Raw genomic sequence first — 27,349 nt, 5'->3', positions numbered from 1 at the left:
ACCACTGAACCCGTACCTCTGTGCATAAAGAGTTTCTTAAAACAGCCCCGACACCAAAACACTACATCAACCCCCCAACAACACACACCTGCCTTCCGCAGCACTCGGAGGAGTGCGGTAATCCAGCTAGAGGCAGCATAACGAGGAGGGTGTACATCCCACCTTCATACGTACCACGTGGGCCACGCACAGGACATTCCTCACACCATCAGGTCTACGGCTGTGGCTCAAGTGCCTCAGTATATGCACACCCACACACTGTGGAGACACATCACCCAAGGTTAATCATCTTTCCGCAAATCCACCCAGAAAGTGGCAGCAGGTATTTTGGTAACACCTCCTACTCGCAAATATCCTACCCAGCACTGTGCCAGCTTTGAAATGCATCTACAGAAGCCGTGTGACATCAGCCTAAAAGGGAAACTTTATCATGCAATTTGGCTGCTTGGTCTCAGGCTAGCAGTACTCATCACCAATTCAACTGTTCGCACAATATGGGACTTGATTATTAAGAGTGTCAGTCAATCTCCTTAGAAAATCTAAATTTTTATTATACATACTGTATTACACTGAAAATACGTACCCAAAGACAGAGTATTTTGAATTTACAACTGTACAAAAAAAAACAATAGAAAACATACGGGCTATGCTATAGATGTAACATTTTACAAAATGACAGTTCTGTTAAAGGCACCAGACTCCCAGAGGGCTCTGGCTTAACATTTCAGTCGTCTTTTCCAGTCAGATCTTACTATGAAAATGTGATTCACTCAAACTGTGTAATGTCAAAGTCTCAAGCTTCTTTCATGTAGACAGGTGGTCTGCGCTTTGATGCGACTTAGCGAGAGAAGTGACCGATTTCACATGGAGATGTCAAGCAACTACCAAAGGCTCCTCCCCATCGCATCCAGCATCCTACGGTGTTTAACCAAAAGATTAAATGGCAAAGCAACCAGTGGGGAAAAAAAAAAGAGAGTCAAGTTAACCCACAAGATACTGGCACAATACTAGAGTGTTAACCACAGTTAAGCCTAGACATTTTTATGGGGATAACTGAAGAGCTCTGGAGTAGGAAAAAAATGCTCGGTCCAAAAGGAAGATGGAATCTATGGCGAGCATCCTCCTTGGGCACACCTTCACACTCATTTCACACCGTCTGGTCCTCACGAAAAGACTATGCAGCCTGAAGAAACCCAGCACTTTGCTGGAGGGCAAGTTGCTGAAGAAGCCTTGGTATGTGTGCATGTGTTTTTCCCCTTAAGAATAAAACATCTGGACAGGGAAAAAAAATGAGCCGCTTCCACTGCTGCTTCCTCCAGTACTCCACTCTCCAAGAGCCAGAGAAGCCACCCGAATCTAGGCTTGCAGAGACAGGTGCTTCTTGACAAGCAAGGGCAAGAGGAGCTGGGGCACCCTGCCTTGCTGAGGTACAGTACTGCACTTCCAAAGTTTGGGCTTGCTATTTCCTAAAGCCTCACACTGGGATAAAGGGAAACAGGAAAGGACACAAACAAAACTTTAAGAAAACTCTGAACTACTACTCCTCCTCTCGTTGGCTCATCAGGAAGTCATTCTAGAGTCAACGAATGTTTTCTTTAATCTTACAGCACACCTTGAGCCTTGCTGAATTAAATCCAGCTAACATCCAAGTGACTGAATATTCAAGACAAAAAATATTAAGTTCCAGGGCCCAATTTTATTCTGTATGAGACAAATCCATTCTATTGGAATTTAAATGGTAATCTTGTCCTTTCTGAATTGTCTGGCATTATCCCTGCTTTCAGGCCACTCGTTCAATGATTTCACTCTGAACCGCAGAGCTGTGCGCAGTTTTACTTCTTACCATATCACTAACAGCAACACAAAAACTTCCCTTTCTTTAAGCATTTAAAAACAACTTTCTAGGTTCACAGATGAAATTGAAGTAATGCTCTGGTACTGAGGGTCATAGTCACTTTTGAAAATAAATTATTCTTGCAGTGTTAAACTATGTCATCCTAATGACTTAACGGAATTAAAAATATACTATGCTTCTATTTAAAACTTTAATTTATTGCATATGACTGACTTTAGGCAAACAGGTCTGGGAGACCAACTTTGTTACGCAGCAAATATAAACAGGTAGCAGCATGGTTAAGCCTCCTATACACTACCGCACTTAGATGATGCAGCTGCATTCTAGAAGGGCTTCATTAAGAGGAGAGGGACAGCTGTCTCCATCCCGACAGCACAGGTCTGAAATGACGACTTCTCTGGACTAGAAGTTTACCAAGGGACCCCCATTGATCTCAAGTCAGTCAAAAGGGGCGTCACACAGCAGGTCCTGATCACTTCTGAATTGCAAAGTCTTGCTCCTCAATCTACAGTGACAGCACGTGCACCTCAAGTCAGGCAGTTTTCTAAAATTTCTTTCTTAAAAATTGTATTTGGTACTTGCAGCTTATCTAGCAAGCAGGAACAGTTAAGAGACAGAAGTATAACACATGTTTACAGAAAACTGGTCATCACAAGAAAACTTTAAAAATCTGAATGCAGACAAGAAAAGGAATGTCACTTTTCTTCAAACCTTTCTTTTAGAAGATGAATAATTTCACATTCTACTGTTAGCCCTTACTGTGTAACATAGCATAATCAAGTAAGTTATAACCATGAAAACGCATTTCTACTGATCTCATTCTAAAAAGTAAAACCCACTACTCATCCTCACTTGTCAGGCTGGTTTCTAACTGGTTAAAGAAGGAACAAAAAAGATTGCAATCAGAATCACAATGTACATTGCTTCTGAAATGGGGTCATTACGTGGAGGAGAGCCCCCAGTGTGAGAGTTATATGCCAGTAACCTTCACACTAATACATGCACAACACTCCAGAATAGTAGTAGGTGCCATCAAGTAACTCACCCACTACAGGAGCTAGAACATTCTGTATATTTAAAGAAATCTGTATTTTTGGTCATCTTAAAACACTGCAGAACACAGACTTTGCTTATTATTTATACTTGCCCTGTCAGAGGATTTGTTTGAAAGACTAAAAATAAAATGCAATACAAATTCCCCAATACAAAAGACCCTAATCAATCATCTAATATGTTAGTATATAAGTATATTTATGGGATTTGGTCTGCTTTTTTTTTTCCAGAGAAATAGAAAAAAGCCTCATTTTGTCTTAAGAGTTCCACTTAACATGAATCTCTAGTCAGCCCAAGGCACTTCCTCAGTGCCAATCACCCACCGCGCTAGTCTTTGTATTTCCTCCTTCTCAGTACTATTCCCAACCAAGCACAGCTCCACATACAAGTACTAGCAGAAGATAAACGTGTAATCCATGTCTTCTTCAAGTGATGAAACCAAGTCCCCAAAGGATGAATCCTGAACTATGTACATTAGTTCTCTCTATAAATACAAGCCTTATTGGAACTATTAACTCCAGATTATGCCAGTGGTGTGAACTGTGAACACAGTTATAATGATAAAAATGTGCCTTTACTAGAAGAGGACAAGTATAAGGCACATTTATATGCCAGTATAATTGTGGCCACATCAGTGATTATAGTGATCTAACTACACTGGTCAGAACCCCAGCTACAGTCACCCGTAACTCTTCTGATCAGGGATTGGCAATCAAACATGTTATGACTACTCAAACATAAATTAACACTGCTTCAAGACAACAAATCTTCCCAATTACCTACATTCAGGTATGTTTCATTCAACCATTTCTAGGGCCATTTTTAATTAAGCTGCAATTGGTCTTGAGATGTAAAGGTTTCACTCGGTCCCAGGTAAGTTATGCTGTTCGAAGGGCTTGCTACACAAGAGCCATAGCTTAGCCACTACCCTAAGCAAAGAGCTACTGCTTCCAGGCAGCAACAAGCCACCACTACTGGGCATTTTTTTAGGTTTTGCTTTGGCTCTTTTGTTTTTCTTCAGAAAGTTATGATACTCAGTTTCTCTCAAGTAACACCAAATATTGATTAACTCATGCTGGGCATGGACATTGACAATATAGTGAGTTAACAAAGCTGCTCAATCTCATCCTATGACCCAAGCATAAGCAAGCTAGACACACAACAGGTACCATTAGACACTGGACATTTACTACCTGCAGTACTTAGTTATACTGCAGCTGAATTACAGAATAATCAAGCACCAGGTTGCCGTGCTTTTTTCTTATAAGAGAACCCATTTAGCCAAAGAAAATATTTTTTTTACACTAAAGATCTGTGCCCTCATTTAACAGTAAACCATGAATGACTGTGCAATAGTCTTTCAGTACTCAGAAGTGAACTGCTCCCATCTGTAATCTTTTCTGGCATCTTGAACTGCAGGGAAACAGAAACACAACAACTTCCCCCCACCCCAGCCCCAACCCCAAGATCACCTTTGCCTCTCCCAAGATTTAAAAAAAGAAAAAAAAAAAAAAAAAAAAGAGTGAGTTTGACACCATCTTCTGTGTTCACTGAGCCCAGTTAAGTTGAAGAGCCACAACTTTTACTCTGGAGGGTAATATGAAACGTACACATGAATGCCATTTTGTACAGTTGACATACTCTATGAGCTGCTTGACTCTAAGCTTGATTTGGTCCAGTCTGCTGTTGCTGCATCTCTTAGGAAACATTAGTTATAGGTTTGTACTTCTTGAATCTGGTCCATTCACCAGTAGCGTAGTTCATTTCAAAGACCGTATCAACCAACATAGTGGTGCTGCCAGTGCCATCCGCCTTTGGTAAGTCTTCTGTATGCTCACTAAGCTTAATTTGGATGATGTCACCTTGCTCTTGGCAAGGATTTTCTGTGAAAACAAGAACAGGAACAGATTAAACATCTCAGCCCTGTATTAGAAAGGTAAAGTGCTCTTAATGGGGATTCTAAACCTTATGCTGAAACCTCCCCACCACCTAAACCCAACAAAAGAACTCCAAACCAAAACTTAGGAAGTAGTGTCACTAACAGACATAGCCACACAAACATCATCTTCCCTCCATGCATCACAGAGTGAATTTCAAGGATAACAAAACCAGACCCCAAAAGCTGAACCCCAAAGGTAAAGCATGCCGACGTCATTTCCATCTGCCTCCAAATCATAAGTAGTTTATATTTCAATAGGGGTTGATAAACTCAAGCTACCAGAGTTACTTTATTTGGGATACATTTCTATAGTTAAATGCCTCAACAACTTTCAGCTCACTAAAGTCACTCATCCAAGACTCTGTTCCCTTCCAGTAGAAGTACTGAACGTTACATTTCAAGGTACTGGAACTGACACTCATCACAGCTGGCAGTTACTGACCCTACCTTCAGAAGGTGCTGACATTATTGCTGAAGGAATTCATGTTGTTACGTACTTCTCTATATAAGCATTAATGAAGATACATGTGTGCACGCTTCCAAAAGAGTATTTTACCCAGCATTACAAAAAACCCAACTACCCATGTAAATATCAAAGCATGCCCTTGCACTGCAACTTGAAGTAGCATCTAAGAGCACCATCACTAACACAAGGTACACAGAGCTTTCTTGCAGCCCAGGGATCACCACAGTAACTGTACTCTGGTCATCTTGAATAATGTATTGCATTAATCCAAATGTGTGAGCCACATTTAGACTCCAATGATAAGAACCCTCAAATACCAAATTAGAAACCAGAGCTAGCACAGATGACAGAGTTCACTTAAGGACTCTTAAGCCTTTTCTCATCTTACATCTGAGGTAAAACATAAAACAGCCCTGCCTATCCAGGCCAATATATGACAGGATCTAGCTATGAGGCAGCTTATCTCCCTATGACTCACAGCACCTGTGGTTACCTAAAGCCTCCAAGACAACAGCTGCTACACTTCTAATGCTGAGGAATTAGCAAAGAGGCTCTGTACTACCTACCCAACTTGTACCTCCACTGGCCACAAAAGAACTTGCACTCATTGATCTTCTAGACAGACTACTAGGACCTAACCAGTCTGTTCTCTATTCCGAGTGGCTGCCTTTACCCCTAAGCCATGATATTACATGTTCAGTGAGGTATGTATTGTGTTTAGCAGCTGCTCTGACAGACCCTGAAGACCTATTTCTAGATAGTCTGGACTATAATCCGTAAAACTACATACAATCCAGAATAAAGCAGAGTCCAGTACTTACAGAGCAAAGTTAAAGCAAGAGTTTTGCACTCACATATACAGATTTATAAATGCTAGGCTGCATTTCAGATTTGGGTATTCAAAGCAAGCTAGATTAGTTTCAATACATGCCTCTAGATCCTGCCATGAATCCAAGAATAAGAGCCTTCTCTGGCCTTGTAACTTTGTTTGCAGTCTTGAACATTTCCTGTGCAGCATACATTTGCTCCCTCTGCAACAGATACAACAAATATGAATTCCAGTGGAGAAAATGTGGCCAGACACCTTTATTAATACACAGACAAGCGTAAGAGTAAGGTAGGAGTCTGCAGACCTACAAAAAGTGAACAAAAAAGGTGTAATCTCAAAGCTTTCCCTCTTTAATGCTCATAAACAGCAGTAACAACTGTATTTCTGAAACTGGAAAAAAGTATCTTTAAACAGTTAGACACAGCAATTACATTTTTCATATTATTTTTGGTTTATGATATGAAAAAAAAGGATAAAAACCCCAATGCCTCTCCTACAGTCCAACAAACCCAGGCTTGCAGTAATTTCAGAGGGATTTTTTTTTCCTTTAATAAACAAAGTAAAGGTACCAAAAATTCACCCAGCTTCTTAAAATTCAGACATTGCAAGCCAGCCCTACAGATGTGCTTAGCAAAGTTTCCAAGTCAGCGGCATCTTGTATTAGTTATCTGCTTAATTTCAAGCATGCACATAATATATACCAGCACACCAGTAACAAGAAGCTTCAGGACATAAGTAATCATTGTAGATTTTCGTTTCCTCCCCACACTCAGGTTTTAAAAGATGTGCAATTGTGTGTGTGTGTGTGCAGGGAAACATGAAATAAGGCTTTCCCTTTAGAATAATCTATTGATACTCCTCTTCTACCACTGCAATGACAGGATGCTTTATAGCACCTTACATGATGTGCAACTGTCCTAGCAACACCTCTACAAGAAATACACCTCTGTTCACAAATTCTTTGAGTAACCTGACTTTATTTTACATAATGAACAGCAGTAAATAAAGACATCTAACGTTAATGCTGCACAAATAAAAATGTTATTAACATTAAGGCAGCAACATTAACAAAGCCACAGTGGCTATAATAAAGCAGCCTTAACAACTACACGATCTAAGGGAAAGGAACTGCCAACGCACTAAATGAGACCTATAGTAAGAATTTGCATTTTCAATCTAAATCAAAAGCAGCAGTTAAAAAGAACCTGGTTTTACTTACTGTGAGAGAGAGGCTTTTTTTCGGTGGCGGCTGTTGCTGAGTTTGGGGGGCCGCTTGCGGTGCTTGTGCCGCAGGAGAAATGGCAGGGGGTGTAGTAGGTGTTAGGGGAGAGGTAGGCGTAGCTGCAGGTGGATTAGAGTTACTATTGTACATGGGTGTTCTTTGTTTGAATTGTGCAGGAAGAGTTGTGGTAGCATTTGGAGCTGCAGGCTCTTCAGTCTGCCTGTTAGTCTGTAATGTCTCCCGTGCAGAGCCAGCTGCAAAAAAGCCAATCAGAATAATTAAAAACCACTTCATTCACAGAACAGGGATGAGCATCACCAACGGCCTTTAAAGAAAACAAAAAATTCTCATTATTCCATCCTAGCACTTTGATCCAATGTGTCATCTAATATTTGTATGAAAAATTCAAGACCTAATGCTCTTTCCACTCAATTAGCTTTGGCAATAATTAGACAGCTGAGTGACTAGCTGTCCAACACAGACTTTACTACCTTTATCTATTAAACATAAAATTTTATGCTATCAGATTTATAAAATTGAAATGGCTTTATTTACTGTTGGCTTATATTGCTGTAACAACTGTGCTCTGACCCTATCAGGATTACATAGAAGCCAAAACCATAAAGAACATCATGGGTTTTTACCTAATGTAGCAGCAGCTTCCAAAGGTAACTAAGTCTCAGCCATTAACAAATACTGAAGATACACTAAGAGAGCTGACAGAATGAAATGCAGCCTCCACAAATGACTTGCTACTTTAACAGTAACTGCTGAGAGCGTTAAAACCCCGCAGTACTGACAAGTCCCAGCTCTTATTTCACAAAGTTGATCCATTCACCTGCACTTGAGGGCACTACTATTCCAAATGTGGCTGGAGGTGGAGGTTACATATGACCAAGTTACTGTGATTTCGTAAGTAACCATCTGTTCAGCACAGTCATTGCCCAGCACACACTCCAGCCAGTTACATCCTTGTGCAGCTGAGACATGGGAATGCCTCTCGCAAATCTCAGGAGGTTTAAGCTAACCTGTTCGCAGTAGAGTAAAAGCAAGATACAGACAAGAACTTTGCCCATGCCTTTCAGATCAGATTTTAGAGAATCAGGTTGACCACTGCCTATCTAGGCACAGGCAGAGCACCATAGTTTTAACATTATGGTGACTGTCCAGTAATATGTGGAACAGGACAGCAAACACAAATATTTGTAACAATCAGCCGCTCAATTTTCTACAAATCTCTGAAGTTTTATTAGTGGCATCCTCTTGTCAGGATGACTGACTTGCATAAAGTCAAGGCTTAATTATGCAACCTCAGATTACACGAGGCCAGGAGTGTGCATCTTGTATCGAGGAAATAATTCTATATTCCTGTCTGTAAAAAAAGCAAGATACCCCATACTCCAAAAGCAAAAACTGCATTAGAATTTTAGACTAAGCGTTTCCTGCTGTTGAATACAACGCCCACACTCTGGGAAACAGTACTGGCTGCTGACAACACCATTGTGCTCTTGGCTGGATTCCTTCTGGAGATACCAATTTTCTGCCAGATGAAGATTTGCATGGACCTTCAGAATGATTCAGAACTGTTTCGGGGCCGAGTGATTAGGTTTTGCATATGCATTTTTCTATAGTAACCAACATGCCACAGCTCACAGACAAACATTACAATACCAAATCACAACAAAAGTAAAAATAATACATTAAACTGAAACATTGGCTGGTAACTACAAGGTCTGGCTACAAATGCCAGTTGTGCACCTCTGTTAGTGCAAACAGGTTCATCACTTTAAGACTTTACATGCAGCAGAGAAGGAAAAGTAAAACCAAGTGTCTTAAAGTATTTGTACAAACCCTTTATTCTTACACTTTTGTTACTGTATTTAATTCTAGAAAAATGCTTAATGTAACACTCCTGAAATTATGCAGAAATGCAGCTATTATCCATCAGACCGTTATAAAAACGTAAAAGGAAAACAGACAGGTTAATCCCAGCCTGTGTGAAAGCTAACATGTACCCTAGGAACACAGCTGACTCTTGAAAGCAACTATTTTCTAAATGCACACATACAGATGCCGTATGAAATATATGCTTCACACTTATGTGTATTGCTGCCATCTCTTTCAGGATTAAACAAAGCACTGGATTCATTGTTAGAGTAAGAAAAAAAAAAAAAACAGTTGCTTAGCTTGCCTGACCCCACTAAGCAGTCATTCTAAGACTTAAAAGAAACCATCAAGCTTTTTCTTTACTTGTCTGGTTACCCAAAACCCAAATGCTGGGTTCTTGCAGTGGATTTTCAGACTGCTAACATTAAGTTTCACTAACTGAGAGAGCAGAGGTTTGTAAATAAGAGGTAGACAATAAAACTGTACAGACTTGGTGGTATTAGATCTCAAAAGTCAAAAAGCATCTTTTACCTGGCTGTGTTTCAGAGCTTGGGATGTATGAGGAAGAGGGCACCACACTGGGGGTAGCGGGTAAATAACTTGTCGAAGGTAGCGCAGGCTCATTGTTCAACGAGCCAAGTTTCTGTAAAACAAAACCCACAAGTGGTACAGCCATACTGCATAGGTTCATGCACTATTTCTGCATTTTAAATACAACTTCAACATTAATTCTACTGTGATGTTCCTTTGGGGAAATTAATTATGGATGACTCTGTTAGGGGAAGTTTGCCCTTTCAACTCTAACTCCCATGCAACTTCCAGACATAAGAATTACCCTGGGAGAGAAAAAGCAGCTTTCTTTCCAATAATTCAGATCAAAGTCACTTCCAAAGGCACCACCTAAGCCAGTCAAAGATACCATTACTGAGAATATATGTCTGCAAATAAAGTCTGACTGCTGTTCTCTGTCCCATTCCCAAGTTCCTAGTGTGGAGACCAGACGATGAAGTTTGTGCAGATGGCACTCTGAAGAATTACACTACAGAAATAAGTCATCTTCTCCCTCAGCAAACACTCTAAGCTTAGCCAGCTGAAAACCTGTGTTCATCCACAGGCAAAAGGTCTACTACAGTATCACCCAGGAGAACACAAAGGCCTCTGGAACATAAGTGGTATTCCCCAAGGTTCAGTACTAGGGCCAGTTCTCTTTAATATCTTTAACAATGATCTGGACAAGGGGATCAAGTGCACCCTCAGTAAGTCTGCAGACACCAAGTTAGGAGGGAGCATGGATCTGCAGGAGTGTAGGAAGGCTCTACAGAGGGAGCTGGACAGGCTGGATTGATGGGCCAAGGCCAACTGTACGAGGTTCAACAAGGCTCAGTACTGGGTCCTGAGCTTAAATCACAGCCACCCTAGGGAAAGCTACAGGCTTGGGGAAGAGTGGCTGGAAAGCTGCCCAGTGGAAAATGACTTGGGGGAACTGGCCAATAACCAGCTGAACGTGAGCCAGCAGCGTGTCCAGGTGGCCAACAGCATCCTGGCCTGTATCAGGAACAGTGTGGGCAGCAGGACTGGGGCAGTGATCAGCACTGGTGAGGCCACACATTGAGTACTGTGTTCAGTTTTGTGCTCTTCACTGCAAAGACAGGCACTGAGGTGCAAGAGCATGTCCAAAGGGCAATAAAGCTGGATGTTGGTCTCTTCTCCCAAGTAAGAAGCAACAGGACAACAGAAAATAGCTTCAAGTTGCACCATGGGAGGTTTGGATTGAATATTAGGAGAAATTTCTTAACCAAAAGGATTGTCAAGCACTAGAACAGGTTGCCCAGAGAAGTGGTTGAGTCATCATCTGTGGAGGGACGTGTAGATGTGGTGCTTAGGGACACGGGTTAGTAGTGGACCTAGAAGTATTAGGGTAATGGTTGGCCTTAGTAACAACTATATGATTCTATAAGCAAGCAGAAGGCAGCAGTGACAGCACAGGCAAAAACCTGTTCACCCTGAAACAGGCAGCCAACACTAACATGACAGGTGTCATCTAGGATCAAGCCAAAGAAAGTGCCACATTTTGTACTTAACTAGAGATGCCATTGCACACACAACATACAGACAACAGCATGGTGGTCTCTATGAAGGCATTTACCTTAGTCCAATCAACCTTATAAACAGAAGAGGTTAGCCAAATTTTGGGGCAGTGAAGTCTAGCAGACAAATTATTTAAGGTAGCCTTACTAGACAAAAGATGGATATTCTGTAAAAGGTGGAGCTTGCAAAAAAAAAAAAAAAGCTACTCCTAGTGTTTTGTAGAAAGACAGGCAATGACATTCAACACTGACTCAGTGCTACCAACATCTGCCTATGCTGGTTTTGACACGTGGCATAGATTGCTAGAGGCTCTAGAGGTAAAAAAAATACCTATCTCACCCACCAAACCACACATCTTTTCCACAGCACACTCCAAAGGGAAGCACTGTATGTCAACACACAGACTTAAAGAGGCAGAGGTAAACACAGCCACTTTAACTTCGTAACAAAAGACGACCCTTAAGATTCTAGATTGGTTTCTATCATCCTAAGAGGCTTTCAAACACTGGGTGCAGCAGCCTCAAGTTATTTATTAGTATCTAATGAACTCAGTTGTCCAACCTAACTACTGGCCAAGGCTTGCTGGAATAAACTGACAGTTTTAATTCAGAAGTAGAGGGAAGGACCTAACATTATCATAAAAGTATGTCCTGACTGAAACAACAAAGCTGTATCAGTTATTCCAGTGCACCATACCTGAAAGGTTTGGAAAACACCCCCCTACACACAACACCTCTCCTCATCTCCCTACTGAACTACCTCTAGCAACAGGTTAACTTTTTCAGTAGATCCTAACTAACTTTTGGATTAAAAAGAAATAAAGGAGACTTAAGATAAGTAAACACTTCTGAACTTCATGGATTTTAAGCACAAATGTATAAGCCATTGGTAATTGGTATGGAGATCAATTGCACTGTTATTTCTCTTCACCTTCCAGTAGTAATGGGACTGGCTAAGCCTATACACAAACAGGTTTGGAGACCTCAGAAAAAGCTGCCTTTAAGATTAAGCAGCAATTCTCCAAGGTAAGCTAAAATGGAGAAAAGAAACACAGAAGGGTATTAGTGCTTAGGTTCTTAAGTCAGAAGACAGATGAGTCTTTTTGTTTTTTAACTTGGCTGCCTATGTTCAGCCATCCCTCCTGGCCCAGGCCAATGAGAAGTGCTCCTCAGGTAGATTTCTGTGGACACTATTTCACTAGGGGCACAAAGGATGCACAGACACAGAGCAAAACCTGCAGAAACTCCTTAAAATGATTCCACCTCACTAGGATCTGCTATCCTTTTCATCTGAGATGACTACAGCCGCCAGTTACAGAAATGTCAATCCTCAATTTTTCCTGGAAAGAGTCCAGCAGAGGGCCACAAAGATGATTAAGGGCCTGGAGCATCTTCCCTATGAGGAAAGGCTGAAAGAACTGGGGCTGTTCAGCCTTGAGAAGAGACTGAGAGGGGATCTGGTCAACGTTTATAAATATCTGAAGTGTAGGAGACAGAGGGAAATAGCCAGCCTCTTTTCAGTGCTCTGTGGAGAAAGGACAAGGGGCAATGGCTGCAAGTTGAAGCACAGGAAGTTCTGCACCAATATGCAAAAGAACTTGTCACAGTGAGGGAGCCCTGGGACAGGCTGCCCAGGGGGTGTGGAGTCTCCTTCTCTGAAGAGATTCCAGACCTGTCTGGATGCCGACCTGTGCGAGCTGCCCTACGAACCTGCTTTGGCAGGGGGGTTGGACTCAATCTCTGGAGGTCCCTTCTAACCCCTATAATTCTGTGATTCTCATCATAAACTTAACAGCAACAGAACAAAAACACACACAAAAGAAAGCTCTACCTTTATCCTGCTTTGATTTTTTTTAAATCTAGTTTGGTGAAAACAATGGAATTTTCACATTTCTAGAAGTTAGTAAGATATGATTACAATGTTTGTTTTTACAAAAACATTCATCATAGTTTCATCTTTGTTTGTTAGGTTTTTCTTTTGTTTTACCTGTGTAGACACAAGGCCAGCAGCATAATCTGGAGTAGCATTTTCTACTACTGTTTCTTCTTTGGCTTGCTTTTCCACAACTTCTGTATCTATTACATACAAACATAAGTCAGTTCAAGGACACTTTCTGCAATACTGAATTAAATGTACTTGTTTAAACAAAGATATAAAAATGCATTTCTCAAAGTCTGATAGAACATACTTGAAGTATATTCTGAAAGGTCAGTAGATACCATAATCTTTGCATGCAATGTTATCAACTCTATTATGAGCTGAACCACAATGTAGATACATCAGGATATAGTAACTGAGTCATCAGGCAGAACCGGCTAATGCTGTGATATTAGAAAGCATCAAAATCCAAGGAAAATTTAACTGCAGTTACAATCTTGTTAAAGATGGAACTCATCTTTTTGGTGACAAATAGAAGGTTGCTTTGAGGCAAACATGCTGCCCAGCATTATCTTCTTGATACGGTTAAGCAGAGCATGGCAGTGCCACTTCAGAGCAGTATATCAGAGAGTATTCACTTAAGATTTTTCAGCCAGACTTTTGGAAAGTGCTGGAAGTTTTTTCAGCATTGCTTTTGGATAATTTGGCTATGCAGCCAGCAGAAATAGAGTACAGCAAAACATCTCTGAACAATTCCATTACACACCTACGGTCTGCCTAAAGCACCACTGCCTAGTTCAATCCTGTCATGCAACTAAGTTATTACCTAGGCACATGGCAACACAATTAGAAGCATTAAAAAAAACTAAAATCTTTCCTCAAAGCACTTTTGTGTTCTCTGCCCCTCCCTCTTTCTTTCTTAAACCTTAACTGAAGAGGAGTTTTAGCAAATGAAGAAGAGCAATACAAATTTAAGTCCCACGTGCAGATACATTAATAACCTTTGTAAGCAGTATGCTATACCAACCTAATGTCTTTCTTCTTCGCTTTGCTTCACGGCCAGCACCTACCATATCCAGCTCAGAGATATCTAGAAGCTAAAAAGAAAGGCCATAGACAACTTAAGTAGCTCATCTCTAAATATTGTTCTTATTTTTTTTCTTTAATATATTGATACTGGATTTAAACCTGTATCAGAAATTCACTTTAGAATAGGAGGGAGAACTGACCAGGAAAGCAATAGATTAACACAGAGTGCACCTACCTTTACTCCTCTTTCTTTGCGCAAAGGTGTTCTTGAAGGGGGAATAGGAGTTCTGTTTCCAGAGGGACTAAACACACTAGGTGCTGAAGTACTCCTGAATGGAGCTTGTTTTGGTATTCCTTTGAGTGGTGCTTAGGGGAGATTAAAAGAGGCAACAGTTTTAATACATGCTTAAATAGTTCTTCAGCTTCTCCCCTGAATGTATACCCCTGCTCTTCAACTTCATATGTTTCTAGTGCAGAACTGCCTACAATATACTACATGATCTTCAAAGGTCAGACCAGGTTTTATCCTTCAAATAAGGAGGAAGAGCCAGTCTCTAGGCTAATGCTTGCAACCACATTCTACATCAAATAACCAAAAAGGCACACTGCTATCAAAATGTACTTTTCCAACATACATGGATGCTTTCCTTACTTATAACAAACTTTGAACTCATAAAATGTATTAGCCATCAATGTTCTGAATCCAGTTATTACCAAAGTTGCTCTTTGAACTTTAAAATCTAGTTCCTTAGTAAAACTGTGCTCCATCAAAGATTCTTAGCCAAGCTTCTCTGCAGGGGTAAGGGGGCTCATAACCTACTGGAAAGGCAAAGTACTGCTTCACACAGGGGTTTGAAATTCTAGAGCTGCTGTTTGCATTAGGTGGTGGTCCAACCTGGGTCTATACTGCAAGCAGAAAACCTGCTGTCTCAATACTCAGTAGAAACTCCTTCACTTTTAAGTAGCTGTTTTTCCTGAACTTTACACTGTTACCCTTCTACCTCACACTTGCATTAAGTGCTGACGACAGCATTCTTGCATCACCTGCTAAAAATATCAGGAACAGATATACATATTTATAAGGTCTCTGAGCCTCCTGATAATCTCATCATATCCTACAATTTGAAGATAAAGGTTCAGTTTCAATTTGAGGCTAGATACTCATATCCTTCTGTATGTTGTACTGGTAACATTTTCACCACAGGACAATCCTCCCTGACCAATGTAAGTTTCAGCAGAGTTAACCCCAGTCCCATAACTCTTATTTCTAGAGACCCCCTGGCTTTAAGTCTTCTAACAATTAGCTTTTAGTTCAACAACTGAAAGGAATGCCAAGAACTAATGGTCAATTTCTATATTGGGACAATTTTTAATTCAAATTACAACTAGACTTGTTGCATTTTCTGCACAAATGCATGGCTAAACTTTGATATTATTTAAGAGGTAGTTTTGAGCACCAACACAAAGTACTTCACAGCTTCTAGCCACCATACTACAAAATCACTCAAGTTTTATACCTCAGCATCATACTGGTCAGAAGAGTTATAGCTGTGCAGCTATTTAAAGCTATTTGAACCCTCCTCTTTCTCCTAGTCATAACCTTATTTAAAAAAATATTAAGCAGTCCAGGAATTTCAGTGAGCAGTTGAAATCTGTTAATACAAAGTTGAAGAATGCTCACCACGTCCATTCAATAGAACCCACTGCACAGCCTTGGCTGGAGAGGGTACACTGTCCCCTCCTCTTTCCCCTTGCAGAATGATACAAATACAAGACGGTTTCAGTCTGCTTCACAGCATTTCAAAGAGCACAGCAGGTTACTGGGATCCTCTCTGCTCCCTTTTGGAGCAATATGGCTTAGCCAGGAGTTATTCCTGGAGTTATGTAAATTAAATTCTTAGCAAAGTCTATAGGCATGATCTAGCTGTGTACATTCTAGAAGCGTGGCACACATACTTGCCATTTCAGAAAACCTCCACTCTCTTGTTCTTTCTGACAAGAGATGTCAAACATTTAAAGATCAGGAGAGAGGGAGGCAGAAAGGGAAGAATCCTTTGCTTCAAAAACAATAAAGTGTTTGTAAAAAAAGCAGACTAATTTTATTCTTCATCAAGATTATTTTATCAGATTTTCTTTCCAGGAAGTGATGAGAGTGAGCCATACTTGTTGTATCTATCTTCTTGACCAGTCCCCTGCCTTTGGCATGGAAAGGCACTCCTGCAGTCTTCTTGAGCTGTTGTGCAGTTTCTGTGGCTAAAGAGAAAAAGGGCTTCAGTTATTCCAGAATCTGTGCTGAAAAAAAATACAATATGTTGTTTTGTATTTAGAAACTAATATACAGAAAGATGGGAACAGCAAAAAGAAAGAGTATTTTAAGTAAAAACCAGGTCATTTATTCCAGGTAAACACAGTATTTGGAGAAAATGCAAAATCAGTATGACTATGCAATTTACAAGATGGTCTAAACTAAAATAAATTGAGTAGCCAATTCAGACCATAGATAAAGACAGTTCTCCATAAAATCAAGAAATTAGAAACCTTTTATTTAACTAGACCAACTACTTGAGCCACAAGAAAGTGAGCTGCTGCAACAGAACAGCAAGCGTAGTAAACTATTTTAAGATCACTGAGTTGAAGCAGCTACCAATACATCTATGTACACGTTGCCTTTTGTTAGTGAAACCCCTCTTGGCTTTCACACCCTATACAGCCAGAGCAAGCACAAGAAAACATTAATTAGTAGCTCCTGCTCACAGTAGCAAAACATGCAGCAAAGTAAAATTAGGTTCTCATTTCAGGAGCTTTAACCAAAGCTGTCCCTCTCACGTCTTCACAACTGACTTTAATATACCCTTGAGATAACATATCTGTGCTTTAAAAAGCTACAGCTTTTTGTATGTCTTGAAATCTGAACAGCATTTAAATCAAGATTAGCATTTTAACATGATCATGGCCAGAATGACGTGCACCTGCTCTTCCACATGTATCAGTTTATCAAAAAAAACCCAAACCAGCCAGCAAAGTTTGTATTACAGGAAATTTTAATGCATATTCCCATACTAGAGAATAAGACTGAATAGAAGGTTTCCTTTCACCATTTAACTTTAACTCAATCTTACCAGCCAGCTATAGTACTACTTACACTTCTGCAAGAGTTCAGCTCTGAGTGTAGCACTTTTGGGTTTCCTTTTCAGCTGAAAGTGTTTCACTGGGGGAGTAAGTGGCCCAGCTAGTGTTGTCAAGGCATTTTTGTTTAAGTATTGGCATTCCAACGGCAACATAGCTGAAGTTTCACATTCACTTACTGCATAAAGAGTTAACACAGTACATACGGGTGTTAGCAACGCTTTGGTGGCTAATTACAAAACATTTTACAACTACACTCTGCAGGTGTTTTTAAGTTTTAGATTACTTGTTTAAACACCAAGAGCAATTTACTTTTAATTATCACACAGTGTATGACTAGTTCCTAGGATGCTTGTTTTTTACAGCAGCTTCATAAGAGTTTCCATGTTAGTTATACCTTGTCAAATTACAGGAATTTTAAATGAGCTATTACAGTCTGTGTAAAAAGAGATTTAAATGACTGAATTCTCAGGTTCCTTGACAATCATACAAACAGAAGTCCTAACTAAAAGTGTGGAAAATTATCATCTGCTTATAGTAAGAAAACAAAAAGTTTCCACCTCCAAGTAATTTCATTATTGGCCTGCTGCAGTCCTAACTCCAAGACCATGCCTGTCTATCAACCTCTGTGAGCTTTTTCCAGGGGACATGCTAACACAAACCAACTGAAGTAGGAGTAACTTCACGTCACGGTTTACTATATTGCTTAAAGCAACAACTGTGCAAGTGGCTCAGTCAGTAGTTTCAGCTGCTAGGCAATCCACAGCTAGTCAGACATCAGCAGCATAAGTCTCTCCCCCACAGTACTTATCATGTGTCTGCTGCAGGTGGACTTTCAGCAGAGAAGCACCCCGCCTGTTCGATACAACTGTGGCACTTGCACACACAGAGGACAAGGCTGTCCACACAAGCACTGCAGAAACAGCCTTACTGTCTTGGTACCACAACATATAAGGCAGAGCAATATATGAAAAACCTCAGCTTACTAGGCTGCAGTCAGTCAGTTATCACCTATCAGTGCACATATTGCCTGTCTATGGTTCTAATGAATCCATGTTAGCTTGTGTGTGCCCTTCACACATCGGGTTAATGTCTGACATGTAAGTCCTGATGATGTATGAAAAGAAAGTTTATGAAGTTACCATTCTGGAAATATCACAGGTCCCAGTACAATAACATGCCAGGTCATGAACTGTGGCAGTTAAGAGACAAGGCATCCTGCTTGTCCTGATACCAGTGCTGTTAAGATAGCAAGTCTGCCTGTGAGATGACAGGTTGTTTCTGAAAAGAGGCGTTGCATTTCACCAGCAAAACCAGCTTACCTTTCTCTCTAAGTTCTCCTAAAATATCTTGAACATTGGGATTCTGTTCTTCAAGATCAAGGTTAAGGGAGCCAGTATCTGGAAAGGATTTTAAAATATCAGCTACCATTAAGACCCAGGGGTCTGAATCCAAGGTAGCGAGCTGGATAATTTCAGTCAGTGCCCCTTTCATCTAACAAAAAAAGAAAAAGAAAATCAGCCAATTGGAAACAGTTTTAAACAGACAACAGTTGGATTTTTTTAATTATTTTAAAAAGACACAAGCATAAACATGCACAATGTTTTACTACTGGGGAAACAGGAGACTGCTTCAACAGTTATACATTAACTCTACAGCTAAGTAAAGAATGAACCAAGATAATTTTATTCCCCCGTATTGCTTTCAGTCAATTTCACTCAAGTTCTGTGGGAAATTTCGGCAGCTGGAAGCTTTGTTTAGGACAGAACTTTTTTTACCAGAAGCAACAGGCCAGTTCCTTACATTCCTCGCTTAAACTCCCAGTGCAGTCACAACCTTATATTCAGCTGCAAGACTATACAACTAGAATACAAGAAGTTGTTTGGAACTGGCGTCTAAACCAAGATGTGCCCCTTTCTGGGGTAGGGAATAATATAGCAAACAGACTATATCTGCATCACACACACCTAAACTAAGTCGTCACAATTTTACTTAGGCCAAAATAACGTTTCATGCTAAAAGTGCACTGTTTGACAAAACCTCGTATTACTGTAGTGCGCCCAGCCCTCTGATGAGCCACAACCAACCACATATTCCATCTGCCCAAAGTTTCTACAGTCAGAAAAAAAGTTATTTTTCATTAAGCACCTATCTGGAAAAAGGGGAAATAATGTAGAAGATCAATTAAAAATATGTCATTTTTAATTTGTTTTTTAAAAACAAATTACTGATAAACTTGTCTGATGGTATAAATTTAAAATTAAGGTGACTAGAGTCAGGGGTTTACACAGCAAATCTCAAATGATGTGCTTTATTTCATTCACATTTAAGACTGGTAATTTTTTTCCTTAGTAAATAAACCTTTATGAAACTAATGCTTTAATGTTTACATAGAACTAAGATGGTTGTGATATGTTTTGTGGCTACAGAGTCACACAGTGTAACAGTGAAGTTACACACAGGCAGAGTATGCCTAAATACTTTTTAGTACTAGCACTGAAGAATTCACAAGCCAAGTACACAGAAATACTTGAATTTTGACTTTTCACAACCCACTGTGGCTTAGTTACTGCCTACATGTTGCTGACCACAGGGAGACAAGCAAGAGATGCATCTTCCCCAACGTACTTCTCATTATCCAACTCCGGTTTCACTGCGTGCAGTGTAATAAATTAGAGAGTTTTCTTTCCTTTATTCTGTGCTGAGCCTGTTTTGCCCGTGATGCTAATTGCTGCCTGAGCTCTCCCTGTGCTTCTCTCAACTCCGCAGCCTCTCGACACATGTTTTCTCCCCTGTCCAGCTGAAAAGGGGAGCAATAGAGCCACTTTGGTGCACACCTGTCCTCCAGACAGAGTCAAGCCACCACAGCTGTATTTCTTTCCCTGTCTTTAGACCAGCCTTGTCTCATATGAAAAAGTTTAGTAAAGCTTACTGTATTCATGCAGCTAAAATAAAAGTTAAACTTCTGCTCTCCATTTCCCCCAATGGTTTTAAAGCTCAGCAGAGGCAGACAAACATTGACATTTCTCAATTCTTGTCACCCACTCAATGCTATTGCCCTCTCACTTTAGAAAGGTTTATGAGTGCACTAGAGAGGCCATTTGTCCTTTACCCCTTGCATGTTTTTGTGTCCATATTCATGTGCTTGCAAAACAAAAACACAGCAGTTAATCTGACCAAAAACTAGCATCTCCCTATATAGCCTTAAGCTCGATCAGCCCCTTGGTGTGGCTGAGTCCAGTCACAAAAACCCCAGAACCACAAAGAGAGCAGAGCAGAAAGGAGACTGAAACAGTCAGTTGCTTTCTTCAGCAGTGCTACTGATGTGCTTCAGATTAAACATATCCACAACCATGCACTCACAGTTTAACACTTTGTCAAATTCAACCAACACTTTTGCAATGGAGGCAAGAAATTTCTAAGGCTCTAGTCTTTGCTGACCTCCACAGCTCACTTCTTTCTCAGTAAACACACACACAAAAAAAAAATCTACCTAGACTCCAAACAGGCTTGTAAGTAACTCTGAACTGCTCATCACAAGTCACTTCTACAGTAGATGAGGACAAACGTCAATACTATTGAAGCAGAAATCCTTTATTTGGCTGTCCTATAGGAATTACAGCACTGAGTTATGCGAAACACCTGAAAACTTAAAACATACCATGAAAGCTGATGAATCTATCATTTATTTACAGACTTTTCACAAGCTTTTTATCTGGATACACCAGTGCTGGTTAAGTGTATAGCGTGCAATTTTCTCCAACAAAGCAAACGCAGCCAATATTTGGAAGAAAGAAATCTCCCACATCACCCCAATTTACCCCTCCTATCTGGTCCACAAGACTCCTAATTAGCTACACGCCTGTACTACACACGGTCCTGTGGAGCTGCTCTCGGGGCACGTTACATCCACACTACTCTCAGGGCAGCTAAAGTTCAGGCAACCTACTTATGCCACAACCCACCACTTCACATGACTTTGGTTCCTTCAAGCAAGGAGCCCAGAAACAGCTTGTTTGCCTAGTGCTAGGCAAACAACATTATCACAAGGCCTCATGGCAGAAAGAGCAGTGAAAAGAACAGTCACTTCCCTGCGTGTGACAGCGAAGCACACTAATACCTGCTGTGAGCTAACCAGAGCCCGTGCCTGAATATGGGTTTGCATTTAAGAAGCCTGGATTTGAGTCTTGCTTCAGGTTTGTCTTCAAATGGCAACTTAAATATATGTTCCCAGTTTGGTGTTGGAACCAGCAGCTAAAAAAGCTTCATTTGTGGTTTGAGAATGCATGAAATGCAACTCAGAATAACAGAGAACCCTACATACAGCTCTTCTGTTACTTTACAAAGCACAACCATACTCCCAAGCCCTTAATTGTTTAAGGTTGTGACACTGGGTCAGTAAGAGTCCCATCAGCTCCAACCACTGCCTTGTTAAGCATGAATGTCAAGATCTGATGCAACATGTCCTAGCATTCCTCTCCTCTAAAACTTAAGGATATTAAGTATTTTTCTCAGCCTGTTGGCACAATGAAAAAAGCATAGGGCACAACTATAATCATTTGACAAGAACGGATCAGACAGGATGGAAAAAGACTGGGAGCTGAGACAGAAGGAGCTTAATAATGGCTGTGCAGGAAGAACAGACACACAGCACCACAGGAATGGGTGAAAAAAAGAAATGTTACTAGAAATGTGCAAATTGATAGCTCCAAGATGACTTCTTGCAAAGTATTTCCATTTGTTGGCTTTATATTATGCTTAAATATATGCAACTACACCTTTAAACAAGTACAACAATTGGCTAATAAACCAAAGCAAGTTTTAATCTTTCAGGGGCTGTAGGGGAGGTGATATTTAATAAATATCTGTATTATTATAGAACATTTTCATTAAGCTAAAAGCACTGGATCAAATGTACATTATTAATTTTACGTAATACCAAACTAGAATGTATCAAGTACCACTAATGTATATGTTATGCATTTTAATAATGAAGTGTGTAGAAGTGGCCAGGAGCAATATTAGATTAAAATATACTGCATTTGAAGGACATGGAACTGTTGGAGTGAGTCCAAAGGAGGCCACAAAGATGAGAGGGCTGGAGCACCTCTCCTATGAAGACAGAATGAGAGAGTTGGGCTTGTTCAGCCTGGAGAAGAGAGGCTCTGGGGACAGCTTATTGCAGCCTTCCAGTACCTAAAGGGGCTGCAGAAAAGAAGAGAAGGGACTGGTTTACACGTACATGTAGTGATAGGACAAAGGGTGATGGACTTAAGCTGAACAATTTAAATGAACAAATTTGAATTAGATATTGGGAAGAAATCCTTCCCTGTGAGGGTGGGGAAGCCCTGGCACAGGCTGCCCAGAGCAGCTGTGGCTGCCTCTGGGCCCCTGGCAGTGTTCACAGCTTTGGGCAACCTGGGCTGGCAGAGGGTGTCCCTGCCCATGGCAGAGGGTTGGGACTGGATGATCTTGAAGGCCCCTTCCAACCCAAACCATCTGATGGTTCTGTACTACAATCCCATGAAAAACTAACACTAAATACATCCTAGAAAGCTGCACAGCAGCCTGCCTGTTCTGAACACAGAGAGAATAGCAAGTGTCACGCACCCACTTACACCATTGCACTAGTACTGTGCAATTCCCAGCTGGGTGAATAGGAGAGTCCTCACTCACATAAGGAAGCAAGAAGAGTGTTTACCCTTGTTCTCTTGCAGCCACTGTAATAACAGGGCAGGCCACTGCCAGGACAGGCAGCATCTTCCTCTCAAAGGTAATTCAGAGAGCACAGAAGCACAGTCCCCTATACAGGCTTGGTTGCAACATCCCACTCTAACCCTGAACGAATACATGAAATGCTGGCCCAAGAAGAACATCTGCACTTGCTGAGTGAATCAGGTTAATGAGAATATAATATACCAAATAAACAGAAGTAATTTCTGCGAAATTCACAACTAAAAGTCTAGTTAGCACTACACTGAGCTTCAGGCATCATCTCAAATAAGCACAATTACATGGGAAAAACTTTAGCAAGTGAAAAGCTGGGGGCCAGGGAGATACAGCAGTTACCAAACTCTGCCCAAAGATTTACAGTGGAAGAGAGAATTTTTGATAACTGCCTACAAAACATGTTTAACTTAAAACAGGAGCCAATTATTCTTATTAGTCAGCAGGAACAAACAAGCAATAGTGAGGTTCACAGCATGATCAAAATTTAGGTTTATTACCTGTCCCATAGGGGTATTATGACGATTAAGTCACTTATAAAATATTTTGAGTGTTGAATCAAAACATGAAAATTGAAGGATTACATCAAAAAAGAAAAGCACTTAAGCATACAACTGAGCTTTTAAGAGAGCTCATTGAAGATTCACTTGTCTAGACTGAAGCTTTCACAGAGATTTAGAAATAGGACCAGGAGCCAGTTAAACTCCTCCTAAACAAAACACCACTACACTTTTCTTGACCCTCTCGTAACTTTTTACTCTGATGTCTGCTCCCAAACGGTTATTGTGCTATTCTATGCTCAGTGGAAGTGATATTCTAGAGAAAATGGGAGAAAAAAGATTCCAGAGAAAATAGTAGCCAAGTCCAATCTGTTACCTAGAGAGGGAAAAATCCCAGCACATCATTTAATGTTTTACATAACGAATCAGTAACATACCCAACACCCACTACTGAGACTCACAAAGCTTTAAAGCTGATGCAGGGTGTTTTCCAGTATTTTAAGTTTCCAAACAACAGCTCAGTGCCTCTCTCACATGATCGATACAGACAGGCACATGGCACACAACCTTTCCAAAGGGACCAACAAAGTACTTTCATAGCTAAGTCTAATTATTTTCCAGTACTGGAGTGACTTCCAAATGACAAGTTTTACTTCCAGGCAGCTACAGGTGTCCTACACTGGTGCATTTCCACTAGCAAAAAGACACCACGTTCAGCACTCCACAACACACTGAGCACCCACCTACCTACTGCACACACAAACAAGTATGTTTGTATGCACTGGGTATGGTGTGTAAGGTACCCAATGCCAGTTAAAATATCCAAAATCCTGACAAAATCTTCACAAATACAACCTATTTTAGCAAACTCACCACAAGTGATGAGTCTCTAATAAGACAGCATGCCTTTCTATCAGCAGTTTGGTTACAGCAGCTATTTTTACCATTTATAGAATGAAGTCTATAATGATAATAGCAGGTCTACAGGCAGCGTTAAATGTTTCTGCCTCATAAGGGCTTTTTTATCAGTTTTCTAAGCCCTTCCTCTCAGTTAATAATAAAAAAACAACATCCCCAAAATAATTAAGTGTTACAGGCACTGTGCAAAGCACTGAAAATATGCCAGATCTCTAGACCTTGATCAAGCACGGTCTGTTTACAAAGAAAGACTAAGTTTGTAACTGAATTCCAAAACTTAATCAAACAAGTGAGAAACCCCACAGTATGTTGTTACAGCAGTAACAGGGGTCTTCATGTTTGGAACACAACTGATCGCTTAAAAAACACAGCAAAAGGCACAGCGACTGACTTGCTCTTCTGCAGACACACTTTACCTGGGTGGCTGACAACAGCACAGCTCCAGTCAAGCTGCTGGCTACCCTCTTCCTCAGTCACTTCCAGAGCACTTCACCTGCCCAGGGGAAACTCTTCCAGCCCTTCAACAAATAATTTAATTGAATTCTGCTCCCTCAAAGAGCTGGCAAGACTATCACTTCTGAAGGTCCCCAAGACTTTTTTTAAGCATTCTGCAATTTAAAAGCATCCCTCATTTTTTAGCTTTTCCTAAACATTGCAATACTAATTTCTTCCAAGCCAAGATTTTCACTCTAATTCAGAAGAGTTTTGCACATTCAGAGCTCATGGAAGTTTATGCATAGCTTCCCATCCCCCTTCCTGGCTGTGGTTATTTGTCTAAAACAGCTGTGTTTGTCATACACAAGGAAGACAGTTTGAGCACTGCACAGGCAGTAAACCTGATATTCATGTTTTAAAGATTAAACATGGGTTGTTTTTTTTTTTTTAAAGTGACACCAATCATACATAACAGTGAACAATCATACAGATGCATGCAGCAGAACAGACACCTATACACACTGAACTACTGCTTAAGTGCGATGCTTGTGCATGCTCAGTTTAGCAGTACACAAAAGCTGCATATACAATAATCCAAGTTATATACCTGGCAGAGTGTGGGAAGAGAGCATGTATGTTTATTAAACCTGAACAGCTGCTGTGTCCTAACCAAGAACGAGACTGGTGCAAGCACAGCTAAGGATACTCCATACAACAGGGTGAGGATTAACTGCACACCAGCCTCCATGGTTGCTACCAGGAACCAACACCATAGTGGAAGTGGGAGAGGAATTCCTCAAAACTGGCTGAAGAAACCAAAACGTTTCCCAATCCTTCCCCAGCTATTGCCCTAAACATCAGTAGCTGCCTACCAGGTAAGAGTAAGCCACTGGCGGATGAGGTACAGTCCAGGGCCAAACGAATAAGCTTTTTCTGGATCCATGATAACTGCTCAGACTCAAGACAGGCAACTTACAAGCCGAGGTATGGCAGTAAAGGAAAGCATCAGCTGTTCCCAGAAAGGTAAAAAGCAGCAAAAAGACCAAATCACGTGGCAATTTTCACCACGCAAGACCTGACTGCAAGAAGGTGGGGAAAAAACACTGTTCAGTGCAGACCCCAGATCTTCCATTCCCAAAGTTTCAGCACTTGCTGCTGTCCTTCCTAAAGCTAAGATGTTGAACTTGGGGCACCTACCCAGCTGCTGGTATTAAGGACAGACGGGAAAGGAAGCCAAACACAAGGCTAGGCCTAAATAATCATGGCTCTATCCTAATCCTAGAACACGTACTGCCTCAGAAAAGCCCTCTACCCCGACGGCACACAATCTGTTATCAGGACACAGCCCTACAACTATGCCCATATGGAGGCATAAGAGAGGTTACAGCTTCCAACAGCCCGGTGCGAACCAGAGATTCCACGAAGAGCAGGAGGAGCGGCAGCAAAGCTTCCGCCCCACGCACTCCCTTAACACTGGGAATCCGAGCACTTTCCTTTACCCTAGTCCTCCGAGCTGGGCCTCAAGGGTCCGCTCTGCCAGCCGGGACCTTCGTTCTCCCTTTTCTCCGTGCCAGAGAGATGTCCGTGGGGAGCAGCCTCGCTAGGTACACCCCGCCGCCTGCCCTTGCGGAGCAGCCGCTGCTCAGCCTCCCCGCTGAGGGCTGCCGCGGGCAGCTGCCCGCTCCCACCGCCGCGCCCCGGGGGCTCCGCTCCCCGCCGACTCCATGTGAAACGGGCGGGCGGGGGAGGTGGCGACGGCGCTGCCTCCCCCTCCCGCCCCGCTGCCGCCTCTGACCGCGCTCTCCCCTCACACACACACACCCACACACGAACCCCGCTTCAGCGAAGCTTCCCGCGTGAGCTCCCACCCAGCTCTCACCTCATCCACCGCCCGGCGGGGCAGGTGCAGCATCCCCAAGAGTAGCTTGAGCTTGACGGCCGAGGAGAGGCCGTGAAAACAGAGGCGGATGTTGTCGATCACCGAAGCCGTGAGCAGCGAGGCAATGCTCGGCGGCGCCCACAGCTCGTCTGTGGAGCCCAGTTTGTTGTGCAGCCACAGGCCAGTATCGCTCTCCCGCATCGACGCCATCTTGGGTGCGGGGCGAAAAAAGAGGGGATTCTCCACGGGCATTTTATGAAGACACCTAAGGGAGGAAGGGAGGGGGGTGAGGACCCCTGCGGGTCGCCGTCTTGTTCGTAAGCCAAAATGGCGGCGCCCTATGAGGTTGCGCTAGGGAAGGCGGAGGTTCTGCCGTAAACTAAAATGTCGGCGTCCACACGGCGAAAATCAGTGACGCGCCTCTCGTTTCTCGCTCACATGCAAAATGGCGCCCACCACGGCTTTCCTTCCGTATTGCAAGATGGCGCCGGCTCACCTCAGAGAAGTTTCTCTGTCTA

At 41.6% G+C, this 27,349-nt stretch overlaps 1 protein-coding gene across 2 annotated transcripts; it reads right to left on the bottom strand.

The window, feature by feature from the left end:
* Positions 1–525: 525 nt before the first annotated feature.
* On the bottom strand, positions 526–27,083 carry NELFA (negative elongation factor complex member A; the record flags this gene model as incomplete). 2 transcript variants are annotated; one of them, XR_014617416.1, is made up of 12 exons in its annotated part: positions 526–915; positions 4,550–4,791; positions 6,245–6,344; positions 7,362–7,618; positions 9,783–9,894; positions 13,326–13,414; positions 14,245–14,314; positions 14,482–14,612; positions 16,410–16,499; positions 17,389–17,550; positions 18,695–18,866; positions 26,832–27,083. XR_014617416.1 is itself a non-coding variant. In XM_084266821.1 (11 exons), 11 exons carry the CDS (start codon positions 27,081–27,083, stop codon positions 4,607–4,609), a joined length of 1,620 nt encoding a protein of 539 aa, XP_084122947.1. In that variant the 3' UTR covers positions 4,460–4,606. The 2 variants fall into 2 exon arrangements, 1 of the variants encoding a protein (XP_084122947.1); XM_084266821.1 differs by lacking the exon at positions 526–915 and having other exon boundaries at positions 4,460–4,791.
* Positions 27,084–27,349: the final 266 nt, after the last annotated feature.

The sequence above is a fragment of the Gallinula chloropus genome (assembly GCF_964237585.1).
Source record: "Gallinula chloropus genome assembly, chromosome: 7".
In the NCBI taxonomy this organism is placed as follows: Eukaryota; Metazoa; Chordata; class Aves; order Gruiformes; family Rallidae; genus Gallinula; species Gallinula chloropus.
The sequence above is the reverse complement of the archived record's forward strand: the minus strand, read 5'-3'. Positions and strand labels throughout refer to the sequence as shown.